This window comes from Anguilla rostrata, chromosome 17 (assembly GCF_018555375.3).
Source record: "Anguilla rostrata isolate EN2019 chromosome 17, ASM1855537v3, whole genome shotgun sequence".
Classification (NCBI taxonomy): domain Eukaryota; kingdom Metazoa; phylum Chordata; class Actinopteri; order Anguilliformes; family Anguillidae; genus Anguilla; species Anguilla rostrata.
The window spans coordinates 11,329,091-11,355,496 of NC_057949.1; the positions used below are offsets into that span (position 1 = coordinate 11,329,091).

General features: G+C 44.7%; 2 protein-coding genes across 2 annotated transcripts; both read right to left on the reverse strand.

Moving 5' to 3' along the window:
* Positions 1-7,140: 7,140 nt before the first annotated feature.
* Positions 7,141-13,006, reverse strand: LOC135242909 (small ribosomal subunit protein uS8). The gene is made up of 5 exons (XM_064314221.1): positions 12,856-13,006; positions 12,013-12,150; positions 11,113-11,192; positions 10,943-11,028; positions 7,141-7,272 (listed from the first exon to the last, which is right to left on the reverse strand). The coding sequence occupies exons 2-5, from the start codon at positions 12,143-12,145 to the stop codon at positions 7,179-7,181; spliced, it is 393 nt and encodes a 130-aa protein (XP_064170291.1). The 5' UTR covers positions 12,146-12,150; positions 12,856-13,006; the 3' UTR covers positions 7,141-7,178.
* Positions 13,007-14,257: 1,251 nt separating this feature from the next.
* On the reverse strand, positions 14,258-25,055 carry LOC135242908 (ADP-ribosylation factor-like protein 6-interacting protein 1). Its single transcript, XM_064314220.1, has 6 exons — positions 24,889-25,055; positions 22,688-22,821; positions 21,175-21,294; positions 19,547-19,664; positions 18,723-18,807; positions 14,258-15,266 (listed from the first exon to the last, which is right to left on the reverse strand). Exons 1-6 carry the CDS (start codon positions 24,922-24,924, stop codon positions 15,148-15,150), a joined length of 612 nt encoding a protein of 203 aa, XP_064170290.1. The 5' UTR covers positions 24,925-25,055; the 3' UTR covers positions 14,258-15,147.
* Positions 25,056-26,406: the final 1,351 nt, after the last annotated feature.

Sequence of the window (26,406 nt, forward strand, 5' to 3'; positions counted from 1 at the left end):
TGTTTCTGGGGGAGGGGAGACCGTACAGAGTGTTCCTAGCGATGCCTCACTTCATGGGCCTCTGGGACTCTGTAAAATGTCACGGTGCCACTCAGCACGGATCACGACCAGCCCCCTCGGGGCTGCCCAAAGTGGGCCCTCATTGAGCCAGCTAAATATTTCCAGACAGGGTCATGGCCTAGACCATGGGAAACACGACCACACAGCCATGAGGTCCTCTTGGGCTTTCATGAGTTAGACGCTCACACTTACCCACAGACTAACCACCGTACTCTGAGAGCTAGGCCAAGCCCCCTCGCCACCATCTCCCAGCAGCCTCTAGTGCTCCATCTCTCCTCAGGGACATGGTTTCTATGATACCTGGTGGCACAGGTTCTGCCAGAGGGAGGATACAAGAAGAAATGTTTAGGATCATGCCCATTCCTGTGTGGAATCCCAATCCCATGTATTCATTTGTTATTATGATTACATGATTCATCATAATCAGCATTTAGGCAGACATAATTCCCGTATTAAATAAGGTAGGAAGTGGCTTACAGACCATGACAGAGCCTCATACTCACCACATTCTTTTCCTGCTTTTTCCTGCATTCATGGAGTTCCAGCATTCCATCTCCATGACTCACCATCACCTTTTAATCAGGTCTGGGTCTCATTAAATGTTATTGAGCAGCACAAAGATGTTTATTTTTACCGAGATTCAATCTCTGCAATCACACTAAAGCAAACCATTGGAAAGGGCACTCATAAAACAAACAAGCAAACACAGAGCTCATTAATCTATTGGATGTTGGGAAATTTTGGTGCCGTCATCCCACTGGCTTCAGCACCATTCTGGCAGGCCGAAGATGAAGCAGGGCTCTAACTAGGGCTTTGTAATGCAATGACTTGAAAGTTTTAAAAACACACTCTGCTTATTGTCCCAAAACAGAATCATGGTGAATCGAGTCTTGCGCGAAGGGGACATTATAATTTATCTGTCCATGTGCAATTCTGGCATGACTGAGTGACAAACGTCCATTACAGCATACAGAGGAAGACCTGGAGACAGTCTCTCCCCCTGGGCCTGTCCAGGTATCTATTAAAAATATATTATCACTTGGGACTAATCAGAAAACAGGTTTGTGGTGTGGGGGAGGGGGGAGGGGGGTTGTGTATAGTGCTAAGCCACAATCACAATCCAGGCTAACCAAAAGGTCACTCTACAGTAATTATCATCAGCCGATGATCCCTTACAGTCACTATCAACCCTGCATAAGTGTTTAAAATGTGGCTTGAAAAGAATGTTAAATGAGTTCAATAAAACCAGAAGCAATATTGCAGTTTGAAAGAATGAACCTCAGGAGCATACCCCACATGTAGTATGGCAAGTCACGCCCCCTCACAGGCATCGTCCATGAATTTAACATCCGTCCAACCAAGTTCTTTCCCTGGGATTCCTTTTTTTTCTCACAAACAACAAACCGCCCTTGTGTGACCTTTCGATTGTCCGCCCCCCCCCCTACTGTGTGCCGGCCATACGTGACACTGTGCAGATTGTGGGAAAACCAGATGCCACTCCCAGTAGGCCATCCGGGGTTCTTTTGAAGTCACAGTTGCCATTAGCCAATGGGTCTGCAGCTGCCAGATGAGCTCACAAGTGAGTGGGAACCAGAGCATGGGGAAGTTTCTCCCCTGCAGTTCAGAGCCCTGTGGGGACCTTACTGCTGCACTAACATGCTGTAAAACATTCACTCAGGCCACTAAAGCACTGTCGGTGGTCAGCAGCAGTAGTGGATTCAGAAACAGTATCTCTAACTGGTCAAGGATGCTTTGAAAGGCAGCTCCAGTGATGTTAATCACAGATATATTCAGTATAGGCAACAGGCCACAAAGAGATGGATAGCTTCCAGTTTTTTATGTGAAAATGATAATGATAATGATGATGGTGATGCTGTAGGATCATAGTGGGTGGAAATAGTAGGCCTCCAATAGTTTGGCTTTTGAAGGGTGTTTCCTGAGGAATATCTCAAGTCTATAAATATCGGACCAGCTCTTGTCTCCGCAATCTCCGAAAAATTATCATTTCCATAGCAGCCACCTGGGGATGGGACACAGACCCATTTTCTAAGCCATAGCCCCATTTTGAATGTGTATGTGTGTGTGTGTGTGTTAGAGAGAGAGGGAGAGAGAGAGAGAGAGAGAGAGCGAGAGAGAGAGAGAGAAAGTAAGTGTGAGTATGTGGGCATATGTGTGTGTGTTAGTATGTGTGAGGGGGGGGTATGCTTCACAGAGTTTGCACTCCCAACCACAGGTCCCTCAGGAGGTCAGTTGTGAGGCTACAAATGAACTAAAAGAATAATAAGTGTTGTTATACTGGTGAAAATAGCTCTTGAGGAAAACCACTACATGCATACACCCACAAATCTCCCCCTAGACCACCACCCACCTATTTCCCCTCAGAGATGCATATAGAACAGAAAACAGTGCGTCATAACCAAGGGGGAGGGGGGGAGAGATTCCATCAGAGTTCCAAAAAATGATTCAGCACGCCCTGGTGTGAGGATGCAACACACCTATAAATCCAGCTCCATCTGCAGTGGCCTGGCACCCCTTGGCATCCTCACTCTCTCCTGGCGCCATCCCTCTCGCCCTGGCATTTTCCTGACTGATGCACACACTCAGGCGAGGGTTAGGGTGGGGAGGAGTTACCCACAGACAGAAATATTCTCCACTGCCAGCCTATGTTTGGAAGTTTGCCATGATGAGTTGAGGGTTAGGGGTGGGGGACAGTTCGCTCCTGTGTCTGCTTTCAGCCACAGTCTTTGTAGATACCACAGCCATTTGGGGTCAAAGGCCAAATTATGCCACCAAATATGTGTGGGGTCTAGTATAGATGTGTTGGGCAAATTGCCTGAGAATGGTGCCCTCTGCTAAGGATTGAGTATGGTGAGGATTTTGAATTTTAAAAAAAATTTTAAATTCAAAATACATGAAAATATGAACTTCCTTGGTGGAAAGCCCCAGAGACACAGACAGACAGACAGACAGACAGGGAGAAAACACAGAATGATGCATTTCCTTTGGACATGCTCACTTTGGCCATCCATTGCGTTGTGCGAAATGACAAAAATTATTACATTGCAAATAAAAAATTCAGCCTTCAGAGGGCATCACAATGTAAATTCCTCAGGTGGAAACTAACACGCTGAAATACTCTGGACAGGTCATACCCTCGTCGGGGGCAAAATGCGACATTATGGTACGCGTGTTGTAACACAGCTGGATCGTTACACAAGCCAAGGACAGTTATTACCCAGCAACCCCGCAGATCACTGACGGCTGTGTCACGCCGCAGGACCCGCGATCCATCAGAGGTCACACGCATAGGTGATAGCGGCTCGATCGTGTCAACGTAGAAACACTTCTGCATTCTTACTGGAAGTCTCTGTTATGCTTTAGCCTCTCAACTTTCCTGGACTACTGGTGATTCACAAGGAAACCATTCCAGCACTGCCCTTCTGTAGGAGACAGCACCACAGCTATTTTTACCAACGTAAAAAAATGAATAAACACTCACACAAAAAGCATGAGGAACTGTGGAAAGCAGGCTTTATGGCCCATCTCAGCTGGTCGTTGGCATTTACTTAATTGTTCATGCTTTCACTTTTGAAAAAACACAGAACCTGTAGCCCAGATTCAAACATTTTCCATCAACTTCCAACTCTTAATTTCATACCAGTTTTTTTCCTGCAGTGCAAGCATGCAACTGATCTCTTTCTGTGCTGTTGTCTTTCTTATTTTATTAAATTTTGTTAAATTTTTCATTAATTAATAGCTACAAAAATAAACCCTGGCACGTGAGTCTGTGAATTATTAAGTCATTTTTTAATCCTTTCCTCGTGGCAATGGGAAATGAGCTTTCTAATGAGTCCCATATGTGCCCTCTGGTTCTGTTCACGTTACCCGGTGTCAGACATCCCCTGCACTTTATTACATTATCCTCTTTAATATGTTTGATACTCCCCCCACCACCTGCATTTCCCACCAGTAATCCTATAAGCAGTCTCTTTTCTGCGACATTATGTCACAATTATTTACAGTATCAATTATTATTAACACTGGAAGGTTCCTTCCATAGGGCACCTGAGGTGGTCGGGCATTTTTCACATCTAGGTCACAAGTTGAGCACAGGCTTTATCAAACTGAATAACTGCCCTGGGGTCCATTTTCCTAATACATAGCTTTTGTTTTCTTAAGAAAAATACATCACAGTTTGCTTAGAACATGAGCACTCAGCTTTGGCCAGAGCCGTAACATTATGTGTGCCTGGTTCAGCTGAGGTGCAGCTGCAGAGCCAATAATTACACACTGACAGAGACAGTTATGTCTTCCACTCAACACGTATGAGACTGTTTAAATCTGTGTCCAGTAAGGAAAGCCCTTTTTTGGCTTTTTTCCACCCATGTGAACCTGATTTCCACCTGAGTAAATGCAGTAAGCAGCTGGGGACCAGGTCTAAAGCCAGGTCTGGGAATGACTGAACTGGAGAAAACTTGTCAGTGTCCAGATTTTGTATATTTAAAAAAAAAATCAGCATTTCTTGGACAAGAATTATAGATTTCACGGGATTAGGAAAACAGTCAGTGTTAGGGTTAAGGCAAGTTTAGGGCTATGTTCAGACGTTAGGAACAGGGTTAGCACAACAGTTATTTCTTGATTTGGATGACCAAAATGTGTTCACTATTGGGACTGTACATAATATGGATAGGAGTGACAATCTCCAAAAGCACTTCATACCAATAAAAGAGAATGACTCCGTCCTTTATCTGTCACTCTTTTGCACTTCCCCCTTACTCCCTCTCATTTCTTTTCTCAAACCCTCCCCATCCCCCACCCACCTATATGCTGTGGACAGAGGGCATATTAAAAATCCCTGGAGACATGAACTTAATGTAGCTGTTGTTCGACATGCTATTATGAATGACACCAACCTACGAGGAATGATGTGCTCATGGTCATGGGATGGACTGTTAGGCCACTACAAATAAAACTATAAATACACAAGGTTTTAATTTAGTAGTTATGTGATATGGTTCACGAGTCATTACAGTACATTGAACATTCCAACCACATCTTTTATTGTTACAGAACGTTTTCTGTACCATGACACACAATGACAATTTGTTCTTTGGCGTGTAAACAAATAAACGCGTGATCCATTATTTAGTTTATTTTTGCCAGTTAATATTTTAACTTTTTCCACCACAGTTCCAAGAACTATGTGTCACTGGCGTCAAATGTGAAGCATCTCTTCCTGGTGAAAAAAATGCGAGTCTTGGCTACATCCACAAATCAACAGCGTGTCCTTCTGTCTTACCTCAAGAAGAAGTATGTACAAACTATCCGTTTCACCTGACCAGCGATTCCTGCATAAAGTACTCTTTTTTTGTCAATTTTCCATCGCTGGAAATGAATATGTTACTCTTGGAACAAAAGAAGAATAAAATGGCTGCTGCGTTCTGTTTGACTGATGGAGTAATCCAACTCCAACCTGTAAGGTCCTCAAAGCAGCCAAAAATGAGCCGCTTTGGCAAACAGCATTCTACCCCCATCTATTTCGGGCACAAATGTGGCCTTACATCAGTGGGTCAGATCTGAACTGGTAGGATGGCACGCGTGTCCGATGCCATTCTTCATATTCAGTTACAAACAAATCATCAGAGAGAACACGGCGCACCTCGAAGGTTTGCATTTGCAGCGCGCGGAACGCAACGGGTGCTGGAGAGCAGCGGAACGTAAACCGGTCGACAGGGTCGCGTGCATCCCACCGTTTCACCCACGGCAGCTGGCAGCATCCAGGAACACCGCATTTCAGCTGAAATCGATTGGAACATTGTTTCCAGCCCCGTCTTTATGACCAAATTAACCAATACTTGCTGAAAAAAAAAAACGCAGCATAAAACTAATGCTGTCAGGCTCGGACAGAATTTTCATCAAAACATTTTATTGAATTTAGAAGGCTTGTCATCAAATGCAAATTCAAATGCAGTTAACATTTTTAAAATCAACCTTAAAATTCTTAATGCCATCAGCAAGAGATCATTCACTGCAGTAAGGTTAAGTGTGTCAAGGAAAATCAGCTGATGGACTTTCCCTTGAAGAATCTCCGTAAAACATACATTGTCGGTTGTTTTGATAAGTTCTTTAATTTTGATATTGTACACAGCAGTCTGCAGCACATGCTTTTGTTGGAGCTGCACGTTAAAGAATTCATGTAATTTCATATTTATCTACTTTTTCCAGTGAAATATTTGCACTGAAAACACGTTTGAATGACACCCAGCTGCTGCAAATCACGCAAACTTGTGTAACAGCAAGATACTGGTGCACTTTTTCACTCAGACATGGTTTTGTGTGTGAATTTGATCTACGTGGACATTCCTTCCTTTCACTCTCCCCATCAACTAATAATTTTTATGAACTTCAGTTAGCTACTGAAGAGCAGACAGTCCTTGACTGTCCTGTTCAGAGTGGCTACAGGGAACCCTGGAAGGTAACTTAAGTGCAAGTGCAGTTCCCAGCAGGTCAAGTGATGGAGGTAAAATGGTGACCCCTAGTGGTAAGAAAATGGCACCTGACATTACCCGCTTCAGGAAGCGTGTTTGCATGCGGTCTCGTAACCTCAGCACCAGCTTAGTCCCTCATTTACCTGAGTGTTTCCACCCGTCTGGCCACTACCTGTACATTTACATGAGCATGCATTTCAGAGCACACCCCAAGGGCTGGGGGTTCAGGCCTGAATGTGCAGGAGAAACAGCAGGAGCCGTTTCTGAAGCTCTGCATGTTCTAGTGCATCTCAGCAGATGCCCACTGGCCAAGTGTGCGCCAGTGTCCCCTTGCATTCTACACAGAATTATATGGAGTTTAGCCTTCAACACCCAAGGATACTGAGAATAAGCTTATGAGCACACAGGAGAAGAGGCCCATGTAAACCGAGTGAGATCCTATGCAAGGGGTGCAGGTTGAAGGCAGGGTCTGCAAGCAAACAAGCAGAGATCAGGTGGGGTCGTTTACGCAAAGGAGGACACAGGAAGGAGGTTCTGTATGTAAATGAGAGGAGTCGGCGGCAGTAAGGAAATGAGCACCCTGGAGGCGGAGTCCAGTGGAAATGTGTTTATTTGCAGGCGTCTACATGTTCAGAAAAAGAACCCCAGAATCTTCCCCCCAGTGTGTTTCCTCCGGGCCTCCTCGTGGTCCATGATGCCGGCGGAGGTGGTCAACACAATGTACCTGCAGAGAGAGAGAGGGAGCATTACATTACATTACAGGCATTTGGCAGACGCTCTTATCCAGAGCGACGTACAACAAAGTGTATAACCATAACCAGGAACAAGTGTGCTGAAAACCCTAGAGGGCAGTACCGTTCCAAGTGCAGGGAACAACCGCATAGTTCAACTTGGAGCACACCCAAACACAGCATGTTAGTTCATTTATACAGCACCATGCAAGAGAAAGTTCACAAAATGCTTCAGGGGCATTTGACTTCTATATATGTGCGTGTGTGTATGTATGTATGTATGTATATACATATATACACACACACACATACAAGTCAAATAGATACATGTAAAATTAAAATAAAAAACAGACATAAAATCAGAGCCACACAACAAAGGTCAAACAGGAGCTTTAACTGCAAGCCAGTCTGTACAGGTGAGTCTTAAGCTGCAGCTTAAAGGAGTCCACAGTGCCCACGGATCTTAGATCTAAAGGGAGGTTATTCCACAGTTTGGGAGCCACAGAGTCACAGTGTATCACAACACCATACCAACAGAAACACACAGTCAGTGCATTAGAACACTGTACCAACAGCAATACACAGGCTGTGCATTAGAACACTGTACCAACAGCAACACACAGTCAGTGCATTAGAACACTGTACCAACAGCAACACACAGTCAGTGCATTAGAACACTGTACCTACAGAAACACACAGGCAGTGCATTAGAACACTGTACCAACAGAAACACACAGGCTGTGCATTAGAACACTATACCTACAGAAACAGTCAGTGCATTAGAACACTATACCTACAGGAACACAGTCAGTGCATTAAAACACTGTACCAACAGAAACACAGTCAGTGCATTAGAACACTGTACCAACAGCAACACACAGGCTGTGCATTAGAACACTATACCTACAGGAACACACAGTCAGTGCATTAGAACACTATACCTACAGGAACACACAGGCTGTGTATCAGAAATGCACTGCTGTCAGTACCCGTACCACCGTTTCGAGAAATGCACATGGAAAACCCAGGGACAGCCTTTACACACAACCATCAAATCACCAATACATCAACACAAGCATTCAAGTGACTGTCAAAATAAGAAAAGCCACAAGCTATTTTCTACGTCCTCAGTATTTACGGAGATGATTAGGAAATCCTTCTTTGTGAAACATAATGGGGGTGAATCAGAGTTTAGATCAATACAAATAAATAATATTATACCACGGCTTTGTTGGATAATGAATTCTGACCCATCAATGCACGGTCATTACTTCTGCATCATGAATGCGATATATACTGTAATGACACTGTTTCACACCTGATTATACCCCCCCACCTCTCCACTTAGCCAATTAGTCCAGTCAGAACGCACTCTCGTGTGTGCATCTAACTTAGTTAGGTAGGCGACACGGACCCCTCAGAAAGAAGCGAAGGGCAATGCCCAGGAAGAAGCAGAGGAAAATGTAAAAAGCTGATCATGCTGCAGGAACAGCTGACACCCCAAACATGGCCGTCAACATCGCAAACATTTCTCCCTTCAGTATCACCCTTCACACTAAATGGAAATAAGCCGTTTACTTTTTCTCGTTCTAGTTCCCGTTCCAGTCCGTGGATGAGCCCCACAGTCTGGGTATCAAACCCCGACCGTGCCAGTACTGGCTGTGGCTGGTGCCCGCAATCAGAAACTTAATCGGCACAGCGTTGCCCAGGGCTAGGGAGGGTTCAGTCAGCAGGCATCCACACACACCTCCACATTCTCCAGCAGCACCTGCAGCTCGCTGCCTGTCAAGCTGGATATTAAATGGGTTACTCTGACTTAACTCTGTGCGAGTCTGACTAGTGAGCTTTGCTGTGGTAAGTGATGGCAGTTGTAAAACACTTCCAAGGACAGCACATGCTGGTCTGTTCTCTCTCAAATTGATAACCAGGGGTCCTGTTATGAGCACTTATGTACAATGGGGCATTCAAAATTGGGTGAATAAAAATTAAAACCGAGCAGGCTCATTTTATGTACAAATCGGTACAAATTTGAATAATGAAATCAATTTAATGCACGGTACCCCTTTTTCAAAATACATAGGAGCAAATTGCTAAAAAAAAGGCCCAGTCTGGAAGGTGTGTAAAGCCTGATGATGTTTTGAAGATAACACAAAGCTGTCCCTTTCGCTGCCCAATAGGCTCAGAACTCTACACTAACATTCGTCCCCAAGAAACACACGTGCTCCTAAGCTGAAAAATTAAAAAGCACATTAATGCATCCCAATTAGCAGATGTGCTCCTAAATTAGCACACAGCTAATTTCTGGAGCAAACGCTCCTAAAAAGTAGAGCCCTGAGGCTGGCACCAAGGATTTAAAACCAGAAACTGTACAATAAGCAGGGATATGCCACAAAACCCTGCCTCCTGTATAATCTTGCCCCACTCTCACTGCACTGCCAAATCCTGATAACCGCCTCAGTCTCCACAGAGATTAACTTGCCAAGAACCACAATAGCCAGCTGAATATGAAGAGCGCAGTGGGCTCATTAACAGAGCACAATGCAGTCAACTGCACACACTAAACCACCATCAAACCCATGAACAGGACAGACGCTCCTACAATATTCAGCACAGTTCACCTGCAGACTGTTGCACGGCAACCTGCAGTTCACAAGGCCCAAAACCTCGTTCAGCTCAAATCACAGCAACACGCCTCTCACAGGATACCTATGAAAAGCTCTACTAAATGCCATAAATTAGCCAGTGTGTTGGTGTGGTGCCACTCACACTTTCCAGTGCAGAGCTACCTTTGACTCCAGCAGTGCCAGTATGCACACTTTCATCTGGACCATTTTTATAACCTGAGAATTTAGATTTTTGTTTTCTCCTTCAAAACTGCATTTTTAATCACCTTGTGGAAATGTGACATTATTGTACAGTGTCTTCAATAATGGCAGTAAATTTGGCCTAAGCTTCAAAGACAAAGATAAATATCGATAAATATTTACTGCCAGACTGGACACTCATACACTGCATGGAAAAATGGAGCTCATATAAACAGATGCACCCCGCTAACAGATGGATCACAGGCAGAGCATCACCATATACTGAAACAGAACACAACCCAAGCCTCTCTGACTTATTCAGCAAACAGTACCAGGCTTTAATACAGCACATTACACGGAACTAATCTGATTAACTCAGATGCAAAGAGATGAAGCATGAGAAACGTATTGCCTTTCAAATTGTTTAACTCTTTTCTACATCTAATGGTCCAAACCAATGACACTGTTTGCGGCATATTACTCCACATGGCATATTTTAGGCATGGGGCAGCATGGTGATACAGCAACAGGATACTATAGGACACAGTGGACAGACAAACACACCCCCTTAATGCTGTCATTCCTCTATCATCCTTCATATTGACAGTAATGGCAACTAAGAGACAATGAAAACATCTAAAGCTCTGATTGGCTAAATGGTCTGCTGTTCGTGAAGAGCTGAATAACATGCGAGTGCCCATATAGAGGCATCTGGCATTTACCATCTCAGTTCATACTGCCACTAATCACCACACAGGCAGTATGGAAAGCTAAAAGACAGCGACTACCTCTGCTGTTTTTAGTCAGAGAGACAGCCCTCAGTCAATGGGGCGGGGCGGGGCGGGGTGGGGGTACTCACCCAAACTGCCGGGAAGGCAGCAAGTTGTTCTGCCACTTCTCCAGATCCTTCAGCTGGACGTCAAACCTGGGGCTGATAACTCCGCACTGCCAGAGAAGAGCAAACGCACACCTCAGGCACACGACCCAAAGACAAAGCCTCTCAGTAATCCACTGGGTTATTCACCTTACCTTGTTCAGCCTACCGGTGAGGTTGACCACTATTTTCCCAGCTCTGTGGTCGTCGATGATTTCAAATTCCCCAATGTATCCTGGAAAGACAGAGATTAGACAACAGCATTCAGCTTAGAGGAACACACCAGCACAGACACAACCGTCCTACAGACACACCAGCACAGACACAACCATTCTACAGCAACACACCAGCAGACACAACCGTCCTACAGCAACACACCAGCACAGACACAACCGTCCCACCGCAACAAACCAGCACCCAACCGTCCCACCGCAACAAACCAGCACCCAACCGTCCCACCGCAACACACCAGCACATACAACCTCCCTACAGCAACACACAGATACATTTCATCTTACACACAGACCAAATCTCTGTACCGAGCATATCAGCATATCAGAGTACTGAGACAGTACTGAGAAATGACTGAGGAAGACATCAGTTTGATGCACCAATCAGACACCAATGCATCATGACAGGTAGCTTTGTGCTCTCAGTTCTGTCCTCACAGGCCTTAACGTTCAATATTCCCTATACTGATATTGAACTCAGCACAGAGCTGGGGATTAGATAAAATCACAACTGCAGGAAGGTAATCCAAAAAATAAACCACAGGACTGCTTCTCTCCTAAATCACCTTGTATACAGAGCGTGTATCTGCTACAACTAAAAATCTGTTTAAAGGCTGTATACTTTCTTACAAGTAACAAATGTCACACCCGAATCTAACTTTTCAGATGCTTAATTAAGTATCGTAAAATAAGGCAACAGACAGGACATCAGTCCAGTCAATGACTTGTTTCTCTAAGGGCAGGGAAGGCCAGTTTCTGGATCTGGGTCGTGAAAGAACCGAATTGAGCGGTCTCCCCAATCCAGAGGGGAGTGTCGCCACTTACCGTGCTTCATCATGACCGTCAAGAACCGCACAATTACTTTGGAGCAAGGCCGGATCAGAACCTGCCGTTTCCCACGTTTCTCGGCATTGTTGATGCTTTTCAGCGCATCGGCGAGAACATTCATGCGCACCATTATGCCTGCGGAGAGGACAACAGTAATGGTCAGCTATGCCCCACACAACCACCAAATGTTCCCAAAACATTACAACTGAGTGCATAAAGTGGCCAGTTACCCCAAAACGCAACTATCTACTCTCCAACCGTATTAGAAATGCAGACGAACACCACACGCACAAGTCTGTACGTTCACTGAACTAGCAGTCAGCGTGTTCGACAGAAGCTCCAAGTTGGGCTATTAGCTAGGTCTACAGAAGGCAATTAACAGTAACGTAGTTTAGGAGAATCTTGTACAACTTAACTGCATTCCCAGTTAGCCGCACGATAAGGGCATTTAGCATAATGCTAGCTGCAATACAACTCAAACAGTCCAAGTTACCAATCTCCGAACATCCAAATCAACCCACAATGAAACCGGACATTCAGTAAAGTCAGAGAACACTGTACTCTAAACGGTTTCTTATTTTGTGATTGTTAAACAGTGGTGTGAGAGAATACTTTTATCACACGAGTGTCACCGACTACAGCGGGAATGGGACCGGTACCGCCACCTCCTTATTTGGGACACAATATCGTAAAAATAGCCATTCGGCAAATTTCAGGACCAAACCACTAGTGTTCTGTGTTTCATGGCGTTCAACTTAATTAACACGCAGCTTGGTAAAGGCTAGGATGACTTGGATATCGAAAGGATTTAAAAGTGATAACAATTTCAGTCATCCTTACCAGGTCTGCAATATGGCGGAGAGAGGAAGGAAAAGCTGGCCGCGGTGCACTTTGGGAAACTGTACTCTCGCGGGCAAGTCCGCGAAGTCACGCGATAGTTAAGTCTTCTTTATACTCGTACCATAGATACTCAGAGATAAGCCACAAAGTCCATATCACATCGAGCGCCCCCTATCAGTAAGTGCAAACAACCTCCAAAACGATTGGGCCAGATCAGGGTAGATTTTTGGCGTCGTCCATTAGTTGGCTCCGAAGCATTTGATCTTAATTCCCCTCAGGTTCGGAAAGTACGGAGTGCAAATATTCACAAATCATATTATTCACACAACCAATTGCTTTTGGTTTTTAGATATTTTTTTTCCACAGAAATGTGAATTCATTTTAAACTGCTGGTAAATTTCTCTGATCAATTACTCAGACCTGACACGTTGCTTGGTCGGGACCACAAACTGGCTGGACATGTAAAAATAATTTCAATTTCCAATGGAAAGTTGAGATATCCAAGTATCACACACATTTTTTTTATCCTCACACGCATTTTTTGTCTCAAGATTGTATCAGGTTTGTATGAGAAAACAGGAACTAATGTACATCTGAAACGGTGAGGATGAAATACAACACCATTTTCAAATAATACCACAAACTGTCTATATAAGCAAATAAAACTATTATAAGGCTATTGAAAAAGGAGCATATTGGACTGCAATTTCTCCCCAAACTTTCGACACTTGATTACGGCAGAGGAGGTTCTGAAGTAGCTCGGACCCGATTTGGATGAAATTTTACCGTAGCATGTTCAAATAATCCCACTACAAACTGTTTATGTAATCTAATTTAGGTTGATTAAAAACAGTAAAATTTTGGATTGTAATTTACACACCCATTTTAACAGGTTGTGAAAATTCTGATGTGTCAATGCCGTGGTTTGGAAACCCTGGTTTGCACAACTCTTAGAATCACAGGACACTAAACCAGTCCTGTGGATTTTTTAAATCCTTTGTAAAAACCTACATACTTGGAACCACCTTATTGGTCACACCCTTATATGGTATGAGTGGTGAGTGATGTGCAGTGATTTACAGGTGAATCAGCTTACAGGTGAGGTCCACAGCTTCTTTCATGGCCGTACTTTACCGCCATGATGCGCCCCAAAGGAACTCTGGGTGTACTGCTCCTCCCTTTCCTGGAAACTCCAAGTTCCTCTAGTACCGGTACACGTCCCACAGGCTGCCTGGACCAATCAGAGAGTGGGTATTGCAAACTGAGAGAAGATACATCCACCTGTTCCAAACGAGAGCTCCTCGATATGAACCTGCTTCCGTGTGTACACTCACGTTTATGTTCTTTCCAAGGACCCCATTCACCCATTTTTGCTCACATGGACAAACCAGCCACTCGAGTGTTTCTCGTTTTTAGAGACAGACTTTTATTACTCAGATACAGAAGACAGTAAATGAAAGGTGAAATGAAGGAGAGGTCAGGTGTAACACACGCAGGTGGGGGCAGAGAGCAGAAGGGGACGGGTGTATGTACAAACGTGGCCCACGCAGCAGAAGAGGGGTCCTGGGGCGTGAGGATCAGCAGGGCTCTGGTGGAGTTCCAGTTGCCGGTCCCATGACCCGGCCGTCCTGGCTGTACAGTAGTAGGCTCTCGTCCGGGGGCACCTGGTGCCAGAGCGGACGGGTTCGTTCTTGCGTCCAGTTTCTTCTGAGTCTCAGTGCAATGGGGGATGGGATGGGATGGGGTGGGGGGCAGCAAAAACAGAGCTGGGTAACTGCTGATGGGACAATAAGCTCTAAACAGCTTTTCGGTCCCAGCCAGTTGAACACAGGACAGTCTAAAAGATGCCACTGCTCCTGTGCTGTACTCATCACTCTGGATAAGAGCATCTGCTAAGTGCCAACAAAGTAAAGTAACAGACAGCAGTGAAGCTTTAGGGGCTGAAGGCGATGGTGTGTGTGTGTGCATGTGTGTGTGCGTGTGTGTGTGCGTGCGTGTGTGTGCGTGTGTAGGGGACTGATTGTTCCGAGATTACTAATGATATTTTATTACTAATGGACATGAAGTGAGCATGCGGGGTTTGCACCCTCAGTGAGGATTGGTGGGGGGGGGGGGGGTTGGGTTCTGTAACAGGAAAATGGATGGGATTTGTTTCTGATGGGGCGGGGTGACAAATGATAAGGGGGGGGGTTTGTGACGGACGGAAGGGGCGGCGTTTTTGACAAGCGAAGGGGAGCTGCGGCAAGTGATTCCATCCGTGGGTGGGGGGGGGCTCTCGTTCTCCGGTCCTTTTCACTCGTTCTTCTTCTCCTTCTGTTTGAGCAGCTTGTTGATCTCCCTCTTGGCCATGCCCGCGTACTTGGTAATGATGCCGTGCTGATTCAGACCAGGCAGCAAGAGGAGGAAGCTCACTGTGGGGAAAGAGAGAGAGAGAGAGAGAGAGAGGGGAAGGAAGAGAGATAAGGGGAAGAGAAGGAGGAAAAAGATAAGTGATGAGAGATGAAAAAAGATAGAGAAAGAGAAACAGGGAGGGGGGTAGAGAGCAGGGCAGAGGGTAGGACAGAAGGGAAGGAAAGGGGAGGAGAGAAAAAACAAATGTCAGACAACATTGCTGTTACTGCATGAAGAATTCCATTCAAATGGTATGCAGAGCAAGCGAGTGAGTACTGGTCAGACCAGTTAAACTAACGGCTGGATCTGTAATAAAGTGAAGTGATTCATGCAGAAGACCTGCACCTGACACTCCACCTGACTTGTGGGAACCTGGTGTGTGTCTGAGACTGAGGAGAGACCGGTCCTCACAGTTACAATACCCTCCAGAAAATGTCCCCAAATATCCTCCATTTCAATTATGCAGACACTAATGTCAATCAACTTACAAAGTTACATCAGTTTTTTTTAAAACGATTTCTATAGAAGTCCTTAAATGTGTTTTAACGGAGGAGGGGGTTAAAGTGACTCGTATAAACCTGATCAGAGGTTGGCCCTTGAGCTGCAGGTTTTTCTGCGTCTCATTTCTAAATTCTGCAGCGAGGCGATAAAGTAATAGGAGTCGCGGTTATATTTGGATGGAAGCTGCAGCCTCCGGGCCCGTCCCGTCGCCCGTGCCCACAGCCTCGCTGTCTCCGCATGGGGGGGGGGGGGGGAGACGGAGCCGGACACGAGCGGAACACGCATCCCGCTGCTGACCCCTCAGACCGCTGCTGACCCCTCAGACCACTCAAACCACAGAATCAGCCACGGCTGCATGCTCCCCTTCAGCAGCACACTGAGCCTCGCCCCCCCCCAACACTCATCTTCTGCCTTCCAGACAAGGTACATACAAGCGCCTTACAAAAGTATTCCGATCCGCAACCGACTCCCATTTTACTGAATCCACCTAACCTGACATCCACCTAACCTGAACAACCTGAAGCAAATCTGCCCAGAAGAATGGCCAAGAATCACTCCCATAGCTGCTGGGTACTCACTCCAAAAAAAACCAAGCAGTTATAGATTCCTGGTAGAGCTACTTTTTGTTGCAATGTGTAGAGTTCTATTACCTATGCCAGCAGAAATTTCCCAATATCTGCTGACAAACATTGGCTTTGAAAACATTGGCTTTTTGCATGAATAAAAATACTGACTGGAAAACATGTAAGCATCATTTGTAAATCTATAAAGACTTGGTAACATTAAAGGGGTCTGAATACTTCTGCAAGGCACTGTAAGTGTGTTTATATCAGACACAAAACTCAGAGGTGCCAGAAAGAGAAGCCACACTTCTCTTAGTAACCGACAGTAACCGCAAGGCTAAAACACTTAGACATAGCTGGTGGAGTGAGATCAAATGTGGAGATAAACACACTGACTGACAGTAGGTATCTACCCAGAGGGGAAGTCAGTGGTGCACAGTCCGGGCCTCGATAAACAGCACAGTGTTGCATTTCAATACTGTCATTATAAGGTTGAGTTTTAAATTATTATTATTTTTTAATGTATATTGAAATTCACTTCAACGATTTGCTTTTTCAGAACTGAAATTCAAGCAGTGACGACACCAAGCCTGGGTGAAAAGTAAAACAAACTACACTAAATCCTGAGCAAATCAAATCCAATGCGTGAAATACACCGAGCGTGTGAGGAGATAGCGGATACATCCGGCTCATTTTAAAACTGGGGTTTGTCATATCTTGGGACACCAGTTTATCCAGGGCATGTGACTCAAAATGATTTCACCTTGCATTACAGTCTAAATCCCTGTGGGGACAGGCCAGCACGCCAAACACAAAGATAGTCCTTCAGGGAGCGGGTGCAGCAGCACCTTCCTGGTACTCTACATACTGATAGAGCCCCATTTATTTTGCAACAAATTCCTACATGCACAAGACAAAAAAAGACCGGTGTTCACATCCAAAAAAACACTAGTCACAGTTTTTAAAGAAATGAGGGGGAATCCTTCATCAGTGGGGAAATGTTTCACTTGAAAAATTCCTAATTCCTAAATCATGAGCATTTTTAAATGGCCGTATAAGAAACCATTGTGGAAGATGAAACCGTTAGAGGTCTGTTCTTACTGTAATGGCTTCTGCACTAATAAGGCCTAAATTCTTCTGCAGAAAGCAAAATCTAATTACATCAGGCTGCTCCGGTTATCTGCAAAAAAATGCAACCGACTAGCAGACACAGGCTTTCATCTGCTCAGGGTGTGTGTCTGCAAGAAGAGGAGAGGACTGCGTATCTGATGAGGAAATTCCACTCCTCGCACAGCTATTAACAAGATATAGACAGTTTTTTATTTTCTCTTCTGAAAGACTGTATTCTGTAATTTTTCCACTACTAAGAACCTTCCACCTTAGGAGTATGACTTGTGTAAACATCCGTGTTTGATGAACTCGCCTTGTCAAAAGGTATAGTTCCCTGATGATCATTGGAAAATAAACTGCTACAGTTGTCAAATAATCACCTCTCTGACCTGGCGGTTACTTTTCCACAATACCGTGGAGCTGGTCAGGGTCAGTTGCCAGCGTGCCTAGTCACAGACACGTGAACAGATGTCACAGACAATAAAGTTTTTTATTTTTCATTTATTCTACATAGAAAACCATTTGCTTCCGAAAAAAGCTACTTCTGGTGACAGCTGTACATCAATCACAGCTTTGTCACGAATAACACTGAACAATACCTACTGAACTTCGAGGTTAACTGTAAAAATGTAACTGAACCTGTTATGCAAGTTACAGACTGAGATTATACAAGGACACCCTCAAAGGCCTGGTGCCAAATGCAGTGAATTTACCTTGCAGTGCTCAAACACTGTGGCGCTTGCCAGTGACATTTGGGCCGGCACTTTCCCCAACAGTTGACAAATTTGACAGAGCAGCCAAAAACTGTAATCATTTATATTTAATTTGGTTTCATGCGTTTTATCCCTTCATTTCGAAGCCTACACCACTGTAAACTATTTCATTGTTACGGTTAGTCTTAATTTTATGCGCAGGTCATAACTGCACTTCATGTGCAGACCAATTTCCCACTGCTTAGAAAGAAGAGAAAGAAAAAAAACATTACTGCTCAACAGTATAAAAATGTCTGCAGCTCTATGCACTGAAAGCAGTACATGATAGTATTGAAACATTTCTGCCAATGATCATCTGTGCTTAGTGGCGATTTATCTAAATTACATAGGAGAGGCAATTTGATAATTGACAAGAAGGCTCTTTTGCCCTCTTGCTGAAGGATGACTGAATTGCAGGTGAGAAAACTGTCCTGTGCCGGGTCATAACACAGAGTGCTAATAAGCACTGTTAATTGGTGCAGCGCAGTAACTTTACGGGGAAACGGGCTCAAACCACAGCAGGGGAAGGGAAAGTATGCACACCACTTACCAATCAGGTAGGTCAGGATCAAGTTGTGGACTTGCTGGCCTATCCAGGCCACCACAAGCAGACTGCTGATCACAGACAGGAAGTACTGAGTAAAGAGAACACAGGAAGTTACACATACAGCCACAGCGAGAGCACAAAGTTCCTGTGCGAAACAGAGAAGTGGAAATGCTTGTCGCTGCTGTAAAACAGGAAGCTAGGATTAGGTCCACAGAGTATTCATGTGTAAGAGGAGAAAGGATTGGTTTCTGGGGGGGTTATTTATTTCAGCTAGTGACTGTAACCTGGGTTACACAGCAAGTAGTATTTCTGTCCATATCATGTGGTTTACAGCCTCTGAAGAGGTCCCACCATTCAATTTACGTACCAGGTGTGCAATTTTGATTGGTCATAACGTGGAAGAAAAAAAACAGACTATGCTGGGAAAATTCATTGTGCATGAATCATTAGGAGTCTTAGTTTTATGACACAAAGGCTCAAGTGCAGGTGGGGTCCTTGCCGCCAACACCTACAAGTTTCAGTTTCCAACCAAACGGCACCGAAACCCAAAGACTGATTTTCCATAGGCTGCCCAGACGGTTATGAAAATACAACGGGGATGCTAGGTGGCATAGTTTGAAGTCAGAAACAGGGAGGTATCAAACTGTCTTAGATACCAGCTTTCGATGAAGGATACAGCAGTGAGTTGATGAACCTGCATGGCCAGGTGAGATCGTTAAAGAACAGGAGGTGGGCGTTTCGCTCATGAGCAATGCACTAAGGTGTGTCCCTCTCCCAGTACGCCCGCGTGGGCGTGGCCCGGCGTGTGTGGGTGAGGCCCAGGTTACCATTTTGGGTTTCTCCTCCTTGAGAGCGAAGAGGCGTTTCCACCAGCCGCCCACGCTGTGCTGGGACTTCACCAGGTTCCCACAGATCTCATGGAAGCGCTGCTGCTGCTCTGTGGTCCTGGAGACAAAAACAGCACCACAGCTCATTTAGTCACCATATCTGCAGACAAAAACCAAAAACAGCACCACAGCTCATTTAGGCACCATATCTGCAGACAAAAACAGCACCAGAGCTCATTTAGTCACCATATCTGCAGACCAAAACAGCAACACAGCTCATTTAGTCACCATATCTGCAGACAAAAACAGCACCACAGCTCATTTAGTCACCATATCTGCAGACAAAAACAGCACCACGAGATCATTTAGTCACCATATCTGCAGACAAAAACAGCACCACAATTCATTTAGTCACCATATCTGCAGGAAAAAACAGCACCACCAGCTCACTTAGTCACCATATCTGCAGACAAACACAGCACCACCAGCTCATTTAGTCACCAAACCTGGAAACAAAAACAGCACCACCAGCTCATTTAGTCACCAGACCTGGAGACAGACTTGTAGACGTGGGTGGAGGTGGGCTACTCATTTTGCTGACCCCGAGCTTACAGCTCCCACCCAGAGGCCAAAAACGTGCCCCATAAAAATAACCACTAGGGGTGTGTCCGTGTGTGTGAGTGGCGGGTGGGGGGCTGGACAGCTGAGTCAGTCCTGATCAGAGTTGGAAAGGAGACACCGTGTCCCATGACCAGATAGGGCTGCGGTTTATAAGGGGGGGGGCTAGCCCCCTGACCCCGCGCTAAGAGCATCTCCTAAATGTCAAACACGTTGCTGGCTGAACTTTGCACTACAACCAAGGGCACACGCAGACATTGAGACTGAGAGACTCAGCCAATGCAATCTCACTATGAGATCTAACTGAAGCCTGCGAGTAAGGACTGCAAACGAGGAAGTGAGCTATGCATTTTCGTGCTTTAGACAACAAAGCCTGGATGTCCTGATACCAGCCATTGTAAAGCCAGCAGGCCACCAGAAACTTCTGCAAGTACCTCCTTCATTGCACTTTTGATTGGCCTGTCTGTTCAATAAAAAAAATCCTACTAAATCAATTTTAAAAAACCCTACTAAAACTGAAAATGTCCAAAAAGCCCACAAAGTAAACTATCCCTTTAAAGCCACTAAACTACCAGACCTGGGCAGGTAGACAAGGCCAGTCAAGAGAAGATCACTATACTGAAGTGGTTAAGAATCAACTGACAGACAGAACCACTGAAACAGAACAAAGAAGACCATCACCAGAACCTTGGAATGCCTGAAAAGGCAGATTGTACCACAGAATTATCTGCAGCCTTCCATAAACACAACCAGCCCATCCAACCAAAGGCTTTTCCTGCAACATAAGCACTCCTGCACAGGATCTGTGCAAATATCTATGGGCAAATCATTTGCTTATGGCTGTAACCCGGTCCACTAGGCATTCAAGCAGAGAGCCCACTGGCCTCATGGGAAGGGCTGCTGGATCTGAGATGTCAGGGATTATGTAGTCGCCCCTCCCCCCCACAAACCCCCGCCCTCCGAATTAACACGCACTGCGCAGAGCCGCTTTCCCCAACAGGTCGACTCACCACTTGTTGGAGCCGAACACTCTGGGGGCGAGAGTGGGCACCAGGTAATCTGCCAGGCAGAGAATCATCACAGCACAGGACACCCCGGTCAGCACCGAGGGGTCCAGGTAGTAGATCAGCCTGAAGAAGGGAAGGGGAGAGAGAGAGAGAGTGTGTCAGACCAGGGGCATTAACATCCACCAGGAGTGGGGGGGGGGGGGCAATTCCATTTAGTTCAGTCAATTCATCCGTTGAAAAATGCCATATTAGGATTTACAAATCCATTTCATTGAAAGAAATAGCCTTGAACAGAACCCCCCTCCCCCCAGGAAGTGCTGCGTAACGCTAGCAAGCAAACTGGCGTGGAGGAAACGCTGAGTTCATCAGACCAGAGGTATGAAGGCCCCGTCACACCCTGAATAGGTCAGCATTCCCTGCCACCCGGCTCGCAGTCCCGAGGACACGTCTGGAGGTCAAGCACGGCCTCTGGGGGTATTTCACCAAGCAGGGTTACAGAGTGAACCCTGGAATGGCTCCTTTTACTTTTTCTCCAGTCCATGCTGCAGATTTGGGAGGGTTCCGGGTTTTACTCAGTGCAGTTTATGCAGCTAACTCAGTAATACCGCTTTGTGAAACAGGGCCCTGGTGTCAGGCCCAAGGAGTTTCATTATAAATGAAACCCAGAGGATATAGCGCACAGAGTAAACTGAGAAAGTGACTAGGGCTACAGAGACTGACAGAGAAAGAGGAAGATTCCGGAGAAGGCGGTAAGAGAAGTAGACTACGGACTGAGTTACAGGGATAAGATGAGGGTTTGAACACACAAGCCGCAAGTGCAAACTCCAGTTCTGCCACATCATAATCTTACCAAAGCGTCCTTTACCTGTGGGTCGCTGGTGAGAAATAAAGAAATCTAGATGCATCTGGACCTTTGAGCAACTTATTTTGAGCCCACAGGCAGTGGGAAATCACCTTCACATTTAATTTACCCAGCCTGGCACTGCAGACCGCAGTGTAACCTGAGCAGGGCTGCAGGCCTGTGGAGCTGTGCCTGAACTCCTGCGGTCACCTGAATCATTAATGCAGCCACATCCTGACAGGAGGGGAGAGCAGGTAAACGAGCAGGCGGACAACTGGCAGGTGCTGTAGCCATGGCAACTGAAAGGCTGCAAAGGCAGCAGTCAGCGCAGGTATTAAGCGCTCCAGCGAAATAAAAGGCGTAAAGGCGCAGGTGCTGTAGGCAGGGCAAACAAGCAGGTGAAGAGGTGTCGGGTGCTTTGGGTAAGTTAAAAAAGCAGGTAGAGAGATAGCAGGTACTTTAGGTGTAGGAGCAAGGGACGAGGTGGGAAGGCAGTGTACGCAAGTTAAACAAGCTGGTGAAGAGGAGACTGTTGCTTTAGGTACTGTAAACAGTGTGGGAAGAAATGGCAGTGCATGTACATGAGGTGAATAAGCAGGGAAGAAACTGCTATGCGGTGAGCAGGTGAAGAGGTGGCAGGCAATGCATGAGCAGTAAACGAGCAGGTACGCTCACATGAACACCAGGGTCGTGACTCCAATCAGGACTGCAGGGAACCAGGGCTTCTCCCAACGCAGGACCCGATCTCCAGCCAGGATCACCTCACCCCAGCCCTGCAGCTGCTCCTCCAGCTGGGCCGTCTCCTGGGCCTGCAGGACGACGGTGGTTAATCCTGGCAAACCCTTTTTACCCAGCTAACTGACCAACCGGCTAGCCAAGTAAACCAACCCAGTAACTAATGCATGAGGATCACAACATATTCTGCAATAATTACGCAGGTGTCTGTCCTGGTGTCTGCTCGGAGCAGAAAAAAATGAAATATTAACTCAAAAAATAATTGACTTGTTATGAGCTAAAACAATATTTCAAAATAAGTAAATCAACCTCTGGGACTATTTAGACTAACGTTTGTTCGGGGAAGAAAATATACCAAATTTTCTGCAACTTTACAAACGTAAAATACATTCAAATAAAATTAAAGAAACGACCCAGGCCATCATCTAACTATATTTATGACAGCACTAGCAACATCTAAAAATAACAGAATTGCAAACGTTTCTTCTGGCGTCAGCATATCCCAGGACATTGAAAATGGTCTAATCACTCTAATTTCACAGCAGGAGCCGAGAAGTTTAGTGTCTGTTGAAAATGAGAACACGTCGATTAACTGTGCGAACGGTCCAGACGTCTTTCACGGTCAATCTAAAGAATCTTAATGTAGAAAGCGGTTCGCCCTCTTTCATCAGTCTTAAAGTGATAATTCATTATTGATTTATCTAACCATGGCGTACCACAACTTGGACTAAAAGAATGTCCATCCCAAGTAATTCGTTTCCAATAATGCGTTACCACTAAATGCAAAACCATGTTTAAACTGCAACAAAGAAATGAGACATGAGTCACTTAAAGACCACGGGTTTCTTAAGTTTATTTTGAATGCGCATAGTGGTTTCCGGTGGTCAATAGATCACCTCTGCACTCATACAAAGTAGATGCTAAAAATCCCCTACGACATTTAAATTATTTAAATTCAAGGTAACGTTTTTAAATAACGGAAACGGTTATGCATGAGCTGAATAAAGCTGTTTTCGTGTGGTGTGTATAATACAAGTAATTTAGACTTTACTCCACATTCAATTCGATTCGATTCCATTGAGAAGAGTATATAATGCAATTTTCCGTCTCTTCGCACGTGCGTGGTGACTCAGCCCTGTGGTAATAAGCGAGAACTTCTCCTTTCTTAAACTGCGGATCGTACATTTTGTGAATAAGCTTCATGACTTTTATACAGCGATAAACCGGTTTCTCAGTGAGCCGAGTCAACTACAAACACGCCACAGCCTGCTTTGCTACAGTATCACAAATACGTGCTGGTGAAGCCAGATAACGCAAACTTTAGCGAACGTCAGTTGTTCTGCCAGACAATCAGTAACATAAACTCAAACAAGACCATACACAAGTATATTTCGAGAGTTACTGTAACTGACAAATATTACATTTGCAATATAAGCAAATCGTAACCTTCCACAATTTCACGCATTCGTGCCTTAGTGGATCGGTATGTTGAAGGACAGCTGACACATATTTCAGCGCCACAACAGCCGTAACTCGCACAAATACACGCCTTTGGTATTGATCACGCAGATAACCGTTGCTTAACCAAGGAATAGCTGAATGATACATGTTGTTAATAAATAAAAACAAATAAAACTACGCAGGGCCTCTGAAGGGCACGTACAACATTATACTGCGTCATTATGATTTAGCTATCTCACTTGAGCAATAATACTAAGGACAAAACAGTAGAGCTAGAGCTAAACGTCCCAATCATCGGAGTTAGCTGTAGCTACTGACTACGTTACTCCAACGCAACTCAACAACAGCTTCAGTTGGAAGAAACTGCTGAAAAGCTAGTTGACGTTAGCCAGTTCATTGTTCACAAATGTATAGCTAGCGAATGCAGCTAAACGTCGTACGTAAATTAGACAATCCACCGAGAGCTAGCAACAAACGCAGAGCATCATGGAAAATCGTTCGTTAGGTGGAGAGACAAACTAGGAATCTGTCCATGAAAAAATGGCATCAAGAATGATATTATGAATACAAGCTAACCAGGCCTTATCTAATAGCTGTTACTGTCGTGTGCGTAGTTTTATCAGAACTAGCAAACTAACCAGATATTACCTTAACAATTTTAGCCACAGGAAGCTACTTACATACAAATTTGTGCTTTTATTATCGCCTTCTGCCATAGCTGCTTAGCTATGTTGTCTTAATCTGTTTTTGTTGCGTTCCAATATTTACAACGGCCCAAGAGAGCAAATACCCCTCTTCGCCTCTTATCTCGAAGCCCGCAGTTCGCACACTGACCACCAAGTTCGTTGTTTACAAAACCTTAAGCCTTGGCAAGTTGCGTTTCTCTTCGCTCTTATCTCGTCCCACCTTTTGATTGGATAACTCGTTACCTGTGACCAATCATAATGAATAAGAGGAATGACGCTCTGTCCGCGCTAAACACAATGCCTTATGGTAGTAGTAGTTCGATATTACATTACATTACATTACATTACATTTATTTAGCTTTTATCCAAAGCGACGTACAAAAGTGCATATTAAGGTCATTGGAACAACCACAAAACACAGGTTCGATAAGGTACAATACTTATTTCGTACAGTTATTCATAACCAAGAACACAGTTCAGTTCACACAGTGAACATTATTCTGACCTTACTTATGCTAAGTCAAGCTAGGGGGAAATACAAGCTACAATATTAGGACAAAAATACAAATTTTTTGTCAAAGGCAGAAGCATTTTGAATCATCTGTAGTGGCTGTATGGCACAAGCTGTCAGGCTTCTAAGGAGAGAGTTGCAGTAATAAAGACATAATAAATGTCAGTTGCCAAAGCCAAGGTTAAGCCAAAATTGTTGGATAGAAACGTTCGTAAATTGGAAAAAGTTAATCAGTGTGTTGTACTATAACCAGGCATTCCTACTGACCTAGCGCTAATGAAGGGTAGTGTTGTAGGAGCGAATGGCATTGAAGTTAATAGATCAGGAATGATAGGTTTGGTGTCTTAAATATTTTTCATGATTCAAGGAAAAAAGTAAAGCTGAACAGAAGTTTAAGTCAGGTTATCGTGACAGATAGCCTGCTGTGTTCAGAATTGGTGTTCAGAACGCTTGAAACGACCTCAACCCTGATTAACCTGGTGGTAACATTAACACTGGGAGCTGATTGGGTGCTTTTGACAGGGGTGGGGCCAGATTCACCTGTTCATTTATGCTCATTGTGTTGGATTCCATTTCCTGCCCCCCAGCTTGGTATTTGTTTCCTTCCGTAGTCTCACTGCCTTAGTTCCCTTCCTAAATAGCTGCACAACACAGAGAATGCAAACCCTGTCCTCAGCATGGTCAATAACACGCATTACCAAAACACTAACTGCAGCCACATTTATTACGTTAACATTTATTTACTGTGACATAATGAGAAGAGTACTACATTTACACTTAAAAAATGTTAATAATATAAACACTCATTGGCAGTGTTGGCTAATTTATATAATTACTGTGAGAAATATTATTAACCTGATGGACTCTCTTATGTAGAGTGGAATCACAGCTTTCTTGGACAGACGCATTAGAAACAACAAAAACTCACAACAAGCTTTCAGATTCAGGCCCTTCCTAACACAGGCCACTTTTCTGATTTCTTCTCTTTTAAACTTAAACTA

What these genes read in the sequence shown, in the direction of transcription:
- LOC135242909 (XM_064314221.1), bottom strand. Translation starts at nt 12,145, where the DNA reads ATGGTGCGCATGAATGTTCTCGCCGATGCGCTGAAAAGCATCAACAAT. An exon ending in TCACCGGTAGGCTGAACAAG is followed by an intron (nt 11,029 to 11,112) that starts GTAAGGTGAATA and finishes CTTCTCTGGCAG; the next exon opens with TGCGGAGTTATCAGCCCCAG. An exon ending in CTGCCTTCCCGGCAGTTTGG is followed by an intron (nt 7,273 to 10,942) that starts GTGAGTACCCCC and finishes CTCTCTCTGCAG; the next exon opens with GTACATTGTGTTGACCACCT.
- LOC135242908 (XM_064314220.1), bottom strand. Translation starts at nt 24,924, where the DNA reads ATGGCAGAAGGCGATAATAAAAGCACAAATTTGTAT. An exon ending in GTCACGACCCTGGTGTTCAT is followed by an intron (nt 21,295 to 22,687) that starts GTGAGCGTACCT and finishes TCCCTTCTTCAG; the next exon opens with GCTGATCTACTACCTGGACC. An exon ending in GTGTTCGGCTCCAACAAGTG is followed by an intron (nt 19,665 to 21,174) that starts GTGAGTCGACCT and finishes TTTTGTCTCCAG; the next exon opens with GACCACAGAGCAGCAGCAGC.